This window comes from Salvelinus namaycush, chromosome 5 (genome assembly GCF_016432855.1).
Source record: "Salvelinus namaycush isolate Seneca chromosome 5, SaNama_1.0, whole genome shotgun sequence".
NCBI lineage: Eukaryota > Metazoa > Chordata > Actinopteri > Salmoniformes > Salmonidae > Salvelinus > Salvelinus namaycush.
The window spans coordinates 47,989,126-48,004,384 of NC_052311.1; the positions used below are offsets into that span (position 1 = coordinate 47,989,126).

At 44.4% G+C, this 15,259-nt stretch overlaps 1 protein-coding gene across 3 annotated transcripts; it reads right to left on the bottom strand.

The window, feature by feature from the left end:
• Positions 1–462: 462 nt before the first annotated feature.
• LOC120048370 (transmembrane protein 106B-like) lies at positions 463–8,905 on the bottom strand. Of its 3 annotated transcripts, none has more exons than XM_038994289.1 (8): positions 8,719–8,905; positions 6,834–7,044; positions 6,537–6,600; positions 6,241–6,400; positions 4,274–4,414; positions 3,831–3,880; positions 3,691–3,744; positions 463–2,016 (listed from the first exon to the last, which is right to left on the bottom strand). In XM_038994289.1, exons 2-8 carry the CDS (start codon positions 7,036–7,038, stop codon positions 1,896–1,898), a joined length of 795 nt encoding a protein of 264 aa, XP_038850217.1. In that variant the 5' UTR covers positions 7,039–7,044; positions 8,719–8,905; the 3' UTR covers positions 463–1,895. The 3 variants fall into 3 exon arrangements, with proteins under 3 accessions (XP_038850217.1, XP_038850216.1, XP_038850218.1); XM_038994288.1 differs by lacking the exon at positions 8,719–8,905 and adding an exon at positions 7,848–7,992; XM_038994290.1 differs by lacking the exons at positions 3,831–3,880; positions 8,719–8,905 and adding an exon at positions 7,848–7,995.
• Between the last annotated feature and the right edge of the window lie 6,354 nt (positions 8,906–15,259).

A 15,259-nucleotide genomic window follows, 5' to 3' on the forward strand; every position in this document is an offset into this window, starting at 1 on the left:
TTTAGGATCTTGTAGAACAGAGTACCACATTGACACAATACTGTATGACAGAAAACACATGCTGTATACTGTCCATTTAGAATAACAGTACCACATTTGTTCACTAGAGCACCCTGTCAAATATACCTAAGCCTGTCTATTCTGTGTGACTTTAAATGTAACGTCATGCTATTTTTAAGATGCTAAATATTGGACTTGGTGTGTTTTACACATGAATGGCATGCATTGTGTTGTTAATTACTTGGACTTCAATAGTGAGTAAAGTAAGCTTTTTATGCAAACCTGTGCATATGGCCATTGGTCATTATAGAAACCATATTTTCATCCAAACACTTACTTATTTCGAAGTTAATTTTGTTAAATTAGGCGCCACCCTGTGATAGTGATTGGTATTGCACATTTCTCCAACCTTTGAATTGTCCCCCAACAACAAACTATTAATGAATGCACCAAACAAAAACCTCAAAATCAACCACTTTTATTCCCAGTTTCATGCAAGGAAAAAACAATGTTAGATGTGCTGTATGATTGGCAGTGGCTTACATGGACATTATCCACATTTACACAGTAGTACACAGTCAACGCACCCCAGTGAGGATTCAGAACTGACTTTAAACTGATGAACATTTTCTTCTTGGATGATTTGGTACATAATATGGCACATTGACATATACAACAGTACATTGGTGTGATTGTTCCTCCATAGAGTATATCAGATAATATAAACAATGTACACATTTTATCTTGGGCATTTTTATTGTCCTCGGTTCACTATTCTGTGCACGCACAACAGACGTTAAAAGCTATAACAAATGTTTAAGGAAAATAACAAATGGATAGTTACTGTATCCTGACATTTAATCATCTCAGGAGAAACACAAAGTCGAAAAGCACAACTTACTTGCATGTTTCAGTGATCAATCATGACAAATTAAAAAAGGGGCAAAGGGCATGAAATAAAAAATGTAAAGACAAAATTACCTCCTAAATTCGATTCCCAAAGAGAAAATAAAAACCTAATTTTACAACACCATTGAGGGTATTTATGTAATATCATATTTCGAAATAGGTAGTCGTCTACTACCCAAGTCAGAAAAAAACCCTGTAACATTCCCATTACAACAAACAATTCAGAGGTTTACAATTAAAGAGTCATTCACATCATAAAACAACACATCTAATAGTTATAGGTACTGTATTTGAATGCTATAAAAATACAAGATTCTTCTCATTAGATACCTAAATGTTGCAATCTAATTAAGGTCCGTAGTCATCCTAATTACGCTGACTTCACCCCGACATGATATGCCACCTCAGAATTAGATGTAAATCTAACTATCATTACAATGAAAATGTAAGAGTAACGACACACATCAGGAAGTACTATTTTGATCAAAATACATCCTTGAAGAAAACAAAATGGCTGCTATAAAAAAAAGAATGGAATAAAATGCCATCAAAAAGTGGACTGGGGTGATTAGTGGTGCTGATAATCAAAATGAGGATGCTGTCCTATTACTTTATTTGTATTGCATGTCCCATACCTAGTGGTCTGGGAAGGTTAGTGGTACAGATTACATTACATCAACAACTCTGCCGTATAAATACTTTCTTATGATTGCATTTCCCATACAAAGCTAAAGTGCATCTTTATCTCAAATGCCTGTACACATTGGATTGGATCATTCTATTAGGAAGAATTTGCACAAGAGATTTTCTACCTGCGACATCATCAAACCCTCATTAAACTGTACATTGGCACCTTGCTAACTTCACTTTCTCTGAGACATGGTTCCTCCTATTCTACAGTAGACGTGTGCCCAAAGGAACTCCGTAAAACTCTTTCGTCTGCCTTTAGATCGATGGGCTTCCATTATGGCTGTGTTTTCACTGCCTTACTGATACATCTTCACATGTCCATGCAGTGAGGTGGTGTTGCCCCCACAGTCCACATACTGGTATATCTCCTGGGAGACCTGCTCCGAGTGCCCAAAGTAGGATGTGGTCACAGTCACCCTGAAAACCAGTCAATAGACAGTAGTCAGTTTCCCCAAAATGGCTGCCCACATGGGCGTGTGTGGTTTGACAAAATAAATAGAGTAGGTACAGTAACATGTGTAAACTCAATGTATTAGTAGATATTTGAAAAGATACACTGCATTCAGACCCCTTGACTTTTTCCACATTTTGTTATGTTACAGCCTTATACTAAAATGGATTAAATTGTGTTTTTCCCTCATCAATCTACACACAATAGCCCATAATGACAAAGCAAAAAAGGGCTTTAAGAAATTTCTGCAAAAAAAGAATATAATACTTATGAAAAATCACATTTACATGAAGTATTCAGACCCTTTACTCAGTACTTTGAAGCACCTTTGTCAGCGAATACAGACTTGAGTCTTCTTGGGTATGACGCTACAAGTTTGGCACACCTGTATTTGGGGAGTTTCTGCGTTACTGCACAGCTATTTTTCAGGTCTCTCCAGAGATGTTTGATTGGATTCAAGTCCGGGCTCTGGCTGGACATTCAGAGACTTGTCCCGAAGCCACTCCTGCGTTGTCTTGGCTGTGTGCTTAGGGTCGTTGTCCTGTTGGACGTTGAACCTTTGCCCCAGTCTGAGGTCCTGAGCGCTCTGAAGCAGGTTTTCATCAAGGATCTCTCTGTACTTTGCTCCCTCCCTCTTTCCCTCAATCCTGACTAGTCTCCCAGTCCCTGCCTCTGAAAAACATCCCCACAGCATGATGCTGCCACCACCATGCTTCACCGTAGGGATGGTGCCAGGTTTCCTCCAGACGTGATGCTTGGCATTTAGGCCAAAGAGAACAATCTGGGTTTCATCAGACCAGAGAATCTTGTTTCTCATTGTCTGAGAGTCATTTAGGTGCCTTTTGGCAAACTCCAAGCGGGCTGTCATGTGTCTTTTACTGAGGAGTGGCTTCTGTCTGGCCACTCTACAATAAAAGGCCTGATTGGTGGAGTGCTGCAGAGATGGTTGTCCTTCTGGAAGGTTCTCCCATCTCCACAGAGGAACTCTGGAGCTCTGTCAGAGTGACCATCGGGTTCTTGGTCACCTCCCTGACCAAGGCCCTTCTCCCGATTGCTCAGTTTGGCCGGGCGGCCAGCTCTAGGAAGAGTCTTGGTGGTTCCAAACTTCTTCCATTTAAGAATGGTGGAGGCCACTGTGTTCTTGGAGAACTTCAATGCTGCGGAAATCTTTTGGTACCCTTCCCAGATCTGTGCCTCGACACAATCCTGTCTTGGAGCTCTACAGACAATTCCTTCGACCTCATGGCTTGGTTTTTGCTCTGACATGCACTGTCAACTGTGGGACCTTATATAGACAGGTGTGTGCCTTTCCAAATCATGTCCAATCAATTGTATTTACCACAGGTGGACTCCAATCAAGTTGTAGAAACATCTCAAGGCTGATCAATGGAAACAGGATGCACCTGAGCTCAATTTTGAGTCCCATAGCAAAGGGTATGAATACCAATGTAAATAAGATTTTTCTGGTTTTTTATTTTTAATACATTTCCAAAAATGTCTAAAAACCTGTTTTCACCTTGTCATTATGGGGTATTGTGTGTAGATTTATGAGCAAACATTTTTAGAATAAGGCTGTAATGTAACAAAATGTGGAAAAAGGGAAGGGGTCTGAATACTTTCCGAAAGCACTGTATACTTACTGCATCATGACCACAATGTTGTGAACCTTTATGGACTGCAGGGTGCAATAGTCGCTGCAACACAAAACATTTATTAAAGAAATGTCACGATTTGTGCTGTCAACCACACAATAAAATGCAATTACTTGTGAAATACTTACAACATATAACTCATCTCATCAGCAATTACTGTGGGAACCATGTAGTCAATCTGAAATAAACAATATGTTGTAATGTAGCCGTTATCTATCTCCCATATTGAACAGGGCGGTTGAGTGCTGACTGAGTAAGTAATGAGTAACTTTTGAGGGCAACAGTCCAAAAATGCCATCTTTATTCCATCCTTGCTGCTACTGATGCCCTCAGAACAGGGACAGATGTGGATTCATCAACAACAAGGTTCATTATCAATGTTGCCTGATTTTGTTGCTAGATTTTGCAGCAAAGCGGGGGGAAACAATGAGCTGCTGTGTTGAGCGATAGAAAAGCACTTCAGGACAGTTGAAAGTTCAACTTTGATTCAAGCTATGCTCATGTCATACACTTTATAACAAGCAGTTATACCAAGGCATGTTATTCTAAAATTCACATGGTAAAGACCCACCTGCTGCTTATCTAGTGGTATGATGGTCGTCACATTGCTAATACGGGCCTTCCCAATCACCGTCTTAGAGAACTGCACTTGGGCTGTGATGTTGGTCAGGGATACAGTGTAGTAGTTGTTATTGGTGATGTTCAGAGTGTTCTAGAAGAAAAGACATACGGCACAACAGTTGTTGGAAAGAGTCATTACGTAGGACCGATTTGCATACCGCCCCAACAGAACCACAGATGATGCCATCTCTATTGCACTCCACACTGCCCTCTCCCACCTGGACAAGAAGAACACCATACTCTTCATCGACTACAGCTCAACGTTCAACACCATAGTACCCTCCAGGCTCATCACTAAGCTCAGGACCCTGGGACTGAACACCTCACTATATAACTGGATCCTGGACTTCCTTACGGGCTGCCCCTAGGTTTAAAAAAATATATATATATTTCCCAGGTGGTGAAGGTAAGCAACAACACATCTACCACTATGACCCTCAACATGGGGCCCCTCAGGGGTGCGTGTTAATTTCCCCCCTGTTCACCCATGACATCGTGACCGAACACGACTCCAACACCATCATTAAGTTTGCTAACAACACAATGGTGGTAGGCCTGATCACCGGCAACTGCTTGGCATCCGACCGGAATGGCCGATTAATTAGGGCCGATTTCAAGTTTTCATAACAATCGGATATCGGTATTTTTTTTACACCTTTATTTAATCTTTATTTAACTAGGAAAGTCAGTTAAGAACACATTCTTATTTTCAATGACGGCCTAGGAACGGTGGGTTAACTGCCTCGTTCAGGGGCAGAATGACAGATTTCGGGGGATCCAATCGTGCAACCTTACAGTTAACTAGTCCAAAGCAATAACGACCTGCACTCCACAAGGAGACTGATTGCCTGTTACGCGAATGCAGTAAGCCAAGGTAAGTTGCTAGCTAGCATTAAACTTATCTTATAAAAAACAATCAATCAATCATAATCACTAGTTAACTACACATGGTTGATGATATTACTAGATATTATCTAGCGTGTCCTGCGTTGCATATAATCTGACTGAGCATACAAGTATCTAAGTATCTGATTGAGCAGTGGTAGGCAGAAGCAGGCGCGTAAACATTCATTCAAACAGCACTTTCGTGCGTTTTGCCAGCAGCTCTTCGTTATGCGTCAAGCATTGCACTGTTTATGACTTCAAGCCTATCAACTCCCGAGATGAGGCTGGTGTAACTGAAGTAAAATGGGTAGCTAGTTAGCGCGCGCTAATAGCGTTTCAAACGTCACTCGCTCTGAGCCTTGGAGTGGTTGTTCCCCTTGCTCTGCATGGGTAACGCTGCTTCGAGGGTGGCTGTTGTCGTTGTGTTCCTGGTTCGAGCCCAGGGAGGAGCGAGGAGAGGGACGGAAGCTATACTGTTACACTGGCAATACTAAAGTGCCTATAAGAACATCCAATAGTCAAAGGTTAATGAAATACAAATGGTATAGAGGGAAATAGTCCTATAATTCCTATAATAACTACAACCTAAAACTTCTTACCTGGGAATATTGAAGACTCATGTTAAAAGGAACCACCATATGTTCTCATGTTCTGAGCAAGGAACTTAAACATTAGCTTTCTTACATGGCACATATTGCACTTTTACTTTCTTCTCCAGCACTTTGTTTTTGCATTATTTAAACCAAATTGAACATGTTTCATTATTTATTTGAGGCTAAATTGATTTTATTGATGTATTATATTAAGTTAAAATAAGTGTTCATTCAGTACTGTTGTAATTGTCATTATTACAAATAAATAAAATAAATAAATAAAATTATCAGATTAATCGGTATCGGCTTTTTTGGTCCTCCAACTGTTAGTCTACACCCGTTGTTTTACGAAACATGTGACCAATACAATTTGATTTGAATCCATGTCAACCCTTAGATGGAAACACAAAGGCAACTAACACCACAGAGAGGATCTTACCGTGATATTGAGATAGACAATCCGTTTGTCCTGGTCATAGGAGACGAATGCAGACTTCACGCCCACATAGCAGACGTCGATAGAACGAGGGAACATGAAAAACACAGCCAGGCCAACCAGCAGAAGGCAAAGAAACACGGACACAGTGACATACAGCTTTCTGGAAGAAAAAGGGAGGAAGCGCCATTAAAAAAAAGACAGAAGTTGGATATAGACCACAATCAACCACAGTTGAATCATTCAATTGCACAGCTTTCAAAAAAGAGACATCTGGCTGAGTGAGATGAGAGACTTACGTTCTCCTTGGCTGGAGCCTCTGGTCACTGTATGGTATCAGAGCCACAAGCTGGTTCTCTTGGCCTGCATTAGAGATGTGATGACAAAGCCATTTACAGAGGAAACTGATATTGGTTCAACTTATGTCTTTTTCATTTTCAGTGAATGTTGTGAAGTCAGTGTTTCTAAGTGGCCTATCTGATTAGCAGCTCATGAGTTGGAGTTTTAGAACAGATGTAGGTGTATTGTGTCAGTGAGTGAGAGTTCATGTTTATTACTGTGTAGGAATGTATTTGTTTTTATGTTTATCCCCTTACCCCGTGGTATTCTGCCAGTGCCCTGGCATGTGGGGCATGTGACACTGTCTCTGCCAGTAAATTCCACATAGGGGAACTGAGACACATCTCCATTCTTTCTATCCTCTTCACTCTGTGTATCTATGTACTCTGGACCAGTCGTCAGGCCACTCTGACTGCCACGGTCGTCTTTCCCCTTTGACAAGAGGGAGTGTGACTTCCCCATCACTTTCTGTGAATAAAACATTTAAGATCTAATAAGTAGGTGTGGTTGGTAGTGTAAACTCATGCCACATATTCATTTGATATTTACATGGTAGTTATGGTCAGTTTACACAAATTGTTTTATACTACTTCTGTACTATAACAATGTACCTGCCTATGTCAGGACCATGTAAATACAGGTTTTAAAGCCAATTTACACTGTACACAGGCTTCTCCTATTCCATTCTCCTATTCCATTTTTGCATAGATTATTTTGGTTTTGTTTAGACCAGTTTACACACTAATTCCCCAAAAGCTCTTATCAAGTGCGCACCATCTATGTAATTCAGGCGTGCTTGAAACAATTATTGTCCAACAAAAGACACTTGTTCTGACCAAAGTTTCGTATGGACCAAATATATGTAACCTAGTCAGCAAAACACATCGCATCTTGTCTTCTGCTCCTACTATACATTGTGCGCCAATGGTCGAGGTACTGTGATTACGTGCAGACGACCATTATACTACACAGTACACCATGTTCCTTCCAGACAAACTCGTCTGCCATTTTAATCCGAAACTCACGAATACATTGTTGCGTATTTGCTCCGATATTCTGTTGTATTTCTATTTGGTGTCAAGTTATTGATGTGAATGTTTGCGTAGAATACTTGCAGAGCATAGGGCATTGTTAGCATGGATAAAATGTTTCCATATTGCAAAATGTTGCCCGGTTCCTCTGACAATGTCAAAGCATCACTGTGCGGTATTACACACGCACTACGGATATGATCAAAATGGCAACATTCGATATTGGATTCGTCTGCTTACCTTTGCATATATTCACGCAGAATTGCTTTACATATGCTTGGTCACGAACAGCCGCTGTTTATGTCATTATAGTACTGACATAAATACACGCACTAATATTCTGCCAGCAGCTCCAACGATGACGTCACTTTCGTATGGTAATGTGGAAACCTTCAAAATAAAATCCCGCATTTCAAAAAATCTATGTCAATGTGTATAACTAATTCCAATTGTATTGAATTTTAATCTATGGCCACTTTTATTGTGCCAACAAGAAATTGCAATAAGCAATTTATGAAAACAAATGTAAAAAAAAAAAAATGTAAGACCAATAATGAAAATACAATGTTGACACTAGTATGTTGAGAATATTGGGCTGTAAAGAGAAAACATTAAACGTTTCCACCTGTCTCAGCTAAAGTGGGGTAGAAAATACTCAATAGGATCTCTACTAACCAAATATGGTTAGTTTTGGAGGGGGACTGTGTCATACATATGTGTGTCATACAGCACTTCGTTCTCCACCCCCTCCATAGCCCCCAATGCAATAGACTGTACATGGCATACATATTGGCTTGTAGAAAGAAAACTGCCTTGTTTGTTTCCGGTGTGAAATAAAATTTAAACAAAGACAAAGACACAATGTAAGCAATGATGGACTGGCATACCTGTTAAAGACCTAGATGAACCTAATGCGATGGTAATGGCTGCAATTTCACACATTTAAATCAGCCCAAGACCAACCTTGACATGTGCCAAAACATGCATCAGCTCAATCGCTTGGCCTGACAAATAAAACTATTTTTTAGGTAGTATCCTAATAAAATCATGTTGCTATAGGTTTATATCACCCCAATTATGCATAGCCTTCCAACGATTTTCTTGAACCCACCTCGGTCGCAATCAATCCAAAGGCTGGCCTCTTGGATTTGGGTTTTGGACTGATTCATGGATCACAGCACATCTCTCCTTATTAGAAACTTCACTTCCAAACATAAAAAGGCACGCTTGGCATTCTTTTCAAGCAAATGATTGCAAAGGGAGAAGCCTCACGCACATGCAGTAAATGTGCAGCCGTACTCAGTAGACAAACTATTTGGACCAGCACTACAGATATTCTTGTACTTTATGTTTCTCGTGTAAGGTCAAAAGTCATCCACAGTAATGTGAAACCTTGTGTCCCTATCTCGCTTTATTGATCTTTCAGCAGTTCGCAATGAGAGGTTGACCTACATATTGAGCTCAGCAATCTGTCATTCAGGGATAAATACCAAAAAAGGACACTACAAGGCGCATTTTATATTTGACTCTTTTTAGATTAAGATTATCTCTATAGAGATAATCTCTATAGACTCTACAAACATGCAGGACACAGCAGGAGTTATCTAGGGGGGCGGCAGGTAGTCTAGTGGTTAGAGCATTGGGCCAGTAACCGAAAGGTTGCAAGATTGAATCTCCGACCTGACAAGGTAAAAATCTGTCATTCTGCCCCTGAACAAGGCAGTTAACCCACTGTTCCTAGGCTGTCATTGTAAATAAGAATTAGTTCTTAACTGACTTTCCTCGTAAAATAATTTTATAATATATATTTTTATGAATTATTATCCTCAGAATGTTCTACAGCTGCAACATCGAGAGCCTCCTGACTGGTTGCATCACTGCCTGGTAAGGCAACTACTCGGCCTCCGACTGCAAGGTACGCACAGGATGTACTTCGAACACCCGACAAGGCCAACATCCCCGTCATTGGCAAGAGAAAGGGACGCAGGTACAGAGGACACAGAGCGGGGTGCCTCGCAAGGATCCACAGAAGGCGAGTGGGAAAGCTGCCGTTAACGTCAATATATTACTTGACTGGAACATGTTTGCCACAGTGACTGTACGTACATACCCCAACCAGAAGCCATGGATTACAGGGAACATTTGCACTGAGCTAAAGGGTAGAGCTGCCACTTTCAAGGTGCGGGACTCTAACCCGGAAGCTTATAAGAAATCCTGCTATGCCCTCCTACGAACCATCAAACAGGCAAAGCGCCAATACAGGGCTAAGATTGAATCGTACTACACCGGCTCCGACACTCGTCTTATGTGGCAGGGCTTGCAAACTATTACAGACTACTAAGGGAATCACAGCCGCGAGCTGCCCAGTGACACGAGCCTACTAGACGAGCTAAATCACTTCTATGCTCGCTTCAAAGCAAGCAACACAGGCATGCATGAGAGCATCAGCTGTTCCGGACGACTGTGTGATCACGCTCTCCACAGCCGACGTGAGTAAGACCTTTAAACAGGTCAAAATTCACAAGGCCGCGGGGCCAGACGGATTACCAGGACGTGTGCTCCGAGCATGTGCTGACCAACTGGCATTCACTGACATTTTCAACATGTCCCTGATTGAGTCTGTAATACCAACATGTTTCAAGCAGACCACGATAGTGTCTGTGCCCAAGAACACTAAGGCAACCTGCCTTAATGACTACAGACCCGTAGCACTCACGTCCATAGCCATGAAGTGCTTTGAAAGGCTGGTATGGCTCACATTAACACTATTATCCCGGAATCCCTAGACCCACTCCAATTTGCATACCGCCCAAACAGATCCACAGATGATGCAATCTCTATTGCACTCCACACTGCCCTTTCACACCTGGATAATAGGAACACCTACGTGAGAATGCTATTCATTGACTACAGCTTAGCGTTCAACACCATAGTACCCTCAAAGCTCATCACTAAGCTAAGGATCCTGGGACTAAACACCTCCCTCTGCAACTGGATCCTGGACTTCCTGACGGGCCGCCCCCAGATGGCGAGGGTAGGTAGCAACACATCCGCCACGCTGATCCTCAACACTGGAGTCCCTCAGGGGTGCATGCTCAGTCCCCTCCTGTACTCCCTGTTCACCCACGACTGCGTGGCCAGGCACAAGTCTAACTCCAAGAGTTTGCAGATGACACAACAGTGGTAGGCCTGATCACCAACAATGACGAGACAGCCTATAGGGAGGAGTTCAGAGACCTGGCCGGGTGGTGCCAGAATAACAACCTCTCCCTCAACATAATCAAGACAAAGGAGATGATTGTGGACTACAGGAAAAGGAGGACCGAGCACGCCCCCATTCTCATCGACAGGGCTGCAGTGGAGCAGGTTGAGAGCTTCAAGTTCCTTGGTGTCCACATCACCAACAAACTAGAATGGTCCAAACACATCAAGACAGTCGTGAAGAGGGCACGACAAAGCCTAATCCTCCTCAGGAAACTAAAAAGATTTGGCATGGGTCCTCAGATCCTCTAAAGGTTCTACATCGAGAGCATCCTGACCGGTTGCATCACTGCCTGGCACCACAACTGCTCGGCCTCCGACCGTAAGGCACTACAGAGAGAAATGTGTACATTCATGTATAGTTAAAGTGACTATGCATATACAGAGATGCTACCAGGACTATCTGCATTGTGTCCCGCCACCACCACCTGCCAACCCCTCTTTTACGCTACTGCAACTCTCTGTTTATAATATATGCAGTCACTTTAACCATACCCACATGTACATACTACCTCAATTAGACCAACCAACCAGTGCCTGTATATAGCCTCGCTACTGTATATAGCCTCGCTATTGTTATTTTTCACTGTCTTTTTACTGTTGTGTTTATTTCTTTACTTATCTATTGTTCCCCAAATACCTATTTTTTACTTCAAAATTGCACTATTGGTAAGTAAGCATTTTACTGTAAGGTACACCTGTTGCATTCGGCGCACGTGACAAATAAACTTTGATTTGATTTGATTATGTGATAGCGCCTGTGAACTTAATGTCACATTGGACAGTTATAGCCATAGATATGCAACATATAGTTAGTAGCAGTAATTGTTTTATATTACATATTCAAATGATGGATTCCTTCAGCCAGTATGAAAGAGAATTAAAGGATACACTACTTCCACTTCAGAAATACCTGGCATTACAGTATCTGGCAATGCATGGATTTGTGGTGGATGTGACACTAAACTATGAATTTTTCTTATCAGTGCCCCCATTTTAGAAGACAGTCAGATGGTAGTAGTTGTGGTGTTTATGTGTGCTTATTCTGTAATGCAGTCTTATTAGAGGGCAATGTGAATACGCTTTGTCACAAATGATTGAGGCAATTGAAACCAGGTGTGAGGAAAAACAAGACAAAACACATGGAAAATGAAAAGTGGATCGGTGATGGCTAGAAGACCGGCGACACCGACCGCCGAGTGCCGCCCGAACAAGGAGAGGACCGACTTCGGGGGAAGTCGTGACAGTACCCCTCACTTGACGCGCGGCTCCAGCAGCGAGCCGACACCTGCCTTGGGGACAACCCGAAGGGCGAGGCACAGGGCGATCGGGACGGAGAAGATGGAACTCCCACAGCATTGAAGGGTCCAACACGTCCTCCACCGTAACCCAGCACCTCACCTCCGGACCGTACCCCTCCCACTCCACAAGGTACTGAAGGCCTCTCGCCCGACGCCCCGAATCCAGGATAGAGCGGGAGTACACCGGGAACCTCCAGCTCCTCAGACTCCTGGAGCGGGCCAACCACCACCGGCCTGAGGAGAGACACATAGAACGAGAGGTTAATACGGTAATCAGGGGGAAGCTGTAACCTATAACAAACCTCGTTCACTCTCCTCAGGACTTTAAATGGCCCCACAAACTGCGGACCCAGCTTCCGGCAGGGCAGGCAGAGGGGCAGGTTCCGGGTCGAGAGCCAGACCCGGTCCCCCGGTGCGAACACCGGGGCCTCACTGCGGTGATGGTCTGCACTGGATCTGCACATGTCTCCTCCGCGCGCCTGAACCAGTCGTCCACCGCAGGAGCCTCGGTCTGACTCTGATGCGAAGGCACCAGAACCGGCTGGTACCCCAGTACGCACTGGAAGGGGGAGAGGTTAGTTAAGGAGTGGCGGAGCGAGTTCTGAGCCATCTCGGCCCAGGGCACGAACGCTGCCCACTCCCCCGGCTGATCCTGGCAATACGACCGCAGAAACCTGCCCACATCCTGGTTCACTCTCTCCACCTGCCCATTACTCTTGGGATGAAACCCTGAGGTAAGGTTGATCGAGACCCCCAGACGTTCCATGAACGCCTTCCAGACCCTCGAAGTTAACTGGGGACCTCGATCAGACACTATATCCTCAGGCACCCCGTAGTGCCGGAAGACAAGTGTAAACAAGGCCTCCGCAGTCTGTAGGGCCGTAGGGAGACCGGGCAGAGGGAGGAGACGGCAGGACTTAGAGAACTGATCCACAACGACCAGGATCGTGGTGTTTCCCTGTGAGGAGGGAGGTTGGTAAGAAAATCCACCGACAGGTGCGACCAAGGGCGCTGTGGAACGGGTAAGGTGTGTAGCTTCCCTCTGGGCAGGTGCCTAGGAGCCTTACACTGGGCGCACACCGAGCAGGAGGAAACATAAACCCTCACGTCCTTGGCCAAGGTAGGCCACCAGTACTTCCCAACCAAACAGCGCACCATCCGACCAATCCTAGGATGACCAGAGGAGGGTGACGTGTGGGCCCAATAGATCAACCAGTCACGGACAGCAGACGGAACGAACAGATGCCCAGAGGGACACTGGATGGGAGTGGGCTCTGCATGTAACGCCTGCTCAATGTCCGCGTCCAGCTCCCACACTACCGGCGCCACCAGGCAGGATGCCGGGAGTATGGGAGTGGGATCCATGGGCCGCTCCTCTGTGTCATACAGTCGGGACAATGCGTCTGCTTTCACATTTTGGGAACCTGGTCTGTAGGAAAGCGAAAAAACAAAACGGGTGAAAAACATGGCCCACCTTGCCTGGCGAGGGTTCAGTCTCCTCGCTGCCCGGATGTACTCCAGATTGCGGTGGTCAGTCCAGATGAGAAAAGGGTGTTTAGCCCCCTCAAGCCAATGTCTACACGCCTTCAGAGCCTTGACGACAGCCAACTGCTCCCGGTCCACGGGTGGCCGGCAGGTTATCCAGCCGAATGGACAGGTCCACCAGCTGGTCGAAAGTGAGGGTGGTGTCCCTGCAGGCCAACTCCCGACGGACGTCCTCGCGCAAACTGCAGCGATATTGGTCGATCAGGGCCCTATCGTTCCATCCCGCGCCGGCGGCCAGGGTCCGAATATCCGTGGCGAACTCCTGGGCACTCCTCATCCCCTGCCTCAGATGGAAGAGACGTTCACCCGCGGCTCTACCCTCAGGTGGATGGTCAAAGACTGCCCGGAAGCGGCGGGTGAAATCCTCGAAATGGTCCAGCGCCGCACATGGCGTTGGCCCACTCCAAGGCTTTCCCAGAGAGGCACGAGACGAGGGCGGACATCTTCTCACGACCTGAAGGAGCTGGGTGGATGGTTGCCAGGTAGAGGTCGAGCTGTAACAGGAAACCCTGGCAGCGTGCAGCCGTCTCGTCATACCCCCGGGGAAGGGCGAGATAAATCCCACTGGGACCGGGTGAAGTGGGGGCGAGTAGTAGAGACCCTGGTTGTGCTGGTGGAGGCGCTGGAGGAACTCCCTGTCTCTCCCAGCGGTCCATAGTTTGGACAACGCGGCCCATGGCGGCGCCGAGATGGTGGAGCATCGCCGCATGCTCCCGGACGCGCCACCCCTATTCCAGGGGCACCTGCTCCTGCTGACTCCATATAGTTGGTGTGGGATTCTGTAAAGGGTGCGTAATCGGTGGCAGGGAAGTCAGATGCAGGAGAGCAGAACTTGGTAATAGCCAGAGCAATTTAATAGCAAAACCCACGGCATAAAAATAACAAAAATAATTTGGTACAAAAACCCATCGCGCACCAAACAACACTTACAATAAAGCACTTACAATAAACAATCCCACACAAAGACATGGGGGGAACAGATGGTTAAATACACAACAAATGATTGAGGGAATTGAAACCAAGTGTGAGGAAAAACAAGACAAAACACATGGAAAATGAAAAGTGGATCCATGATGGCTAGAAGACCGGCGACGCCGACCACCGAGCGCCGCCCGAACAAGGAGAGGACCCGACTTCGGCGGAAGTCGTAACACATTGAGCATGTTGCTAAAAAAAAATGAAATAGGAAACAATTAAATATATATGTGAAATTTAATTAAACAATAATGTATGTTGATGCTAATATTATGTACAATATTTAATAATGTTTTCATAAGATAAAATCGCCTAATATATTCAATATGCTATAAACAAATGTTATTAAACAGTTTCACTCAATTAATTCTAATTAACTTAATAATTATGACACACCCCTCACTATTGTCATTGGTTGCACTAATTGCACTGTTTGTCTACATAACCTGGTTCAAGCATTCATGACATTACCCTGAAGACGGCACAGTGATGCCGAAACGTTGGTGATTTACCCAATAAATTACTGGGAGTTTATATATAGAGTGTGCGACTTTCTTTATTTTTATAGCT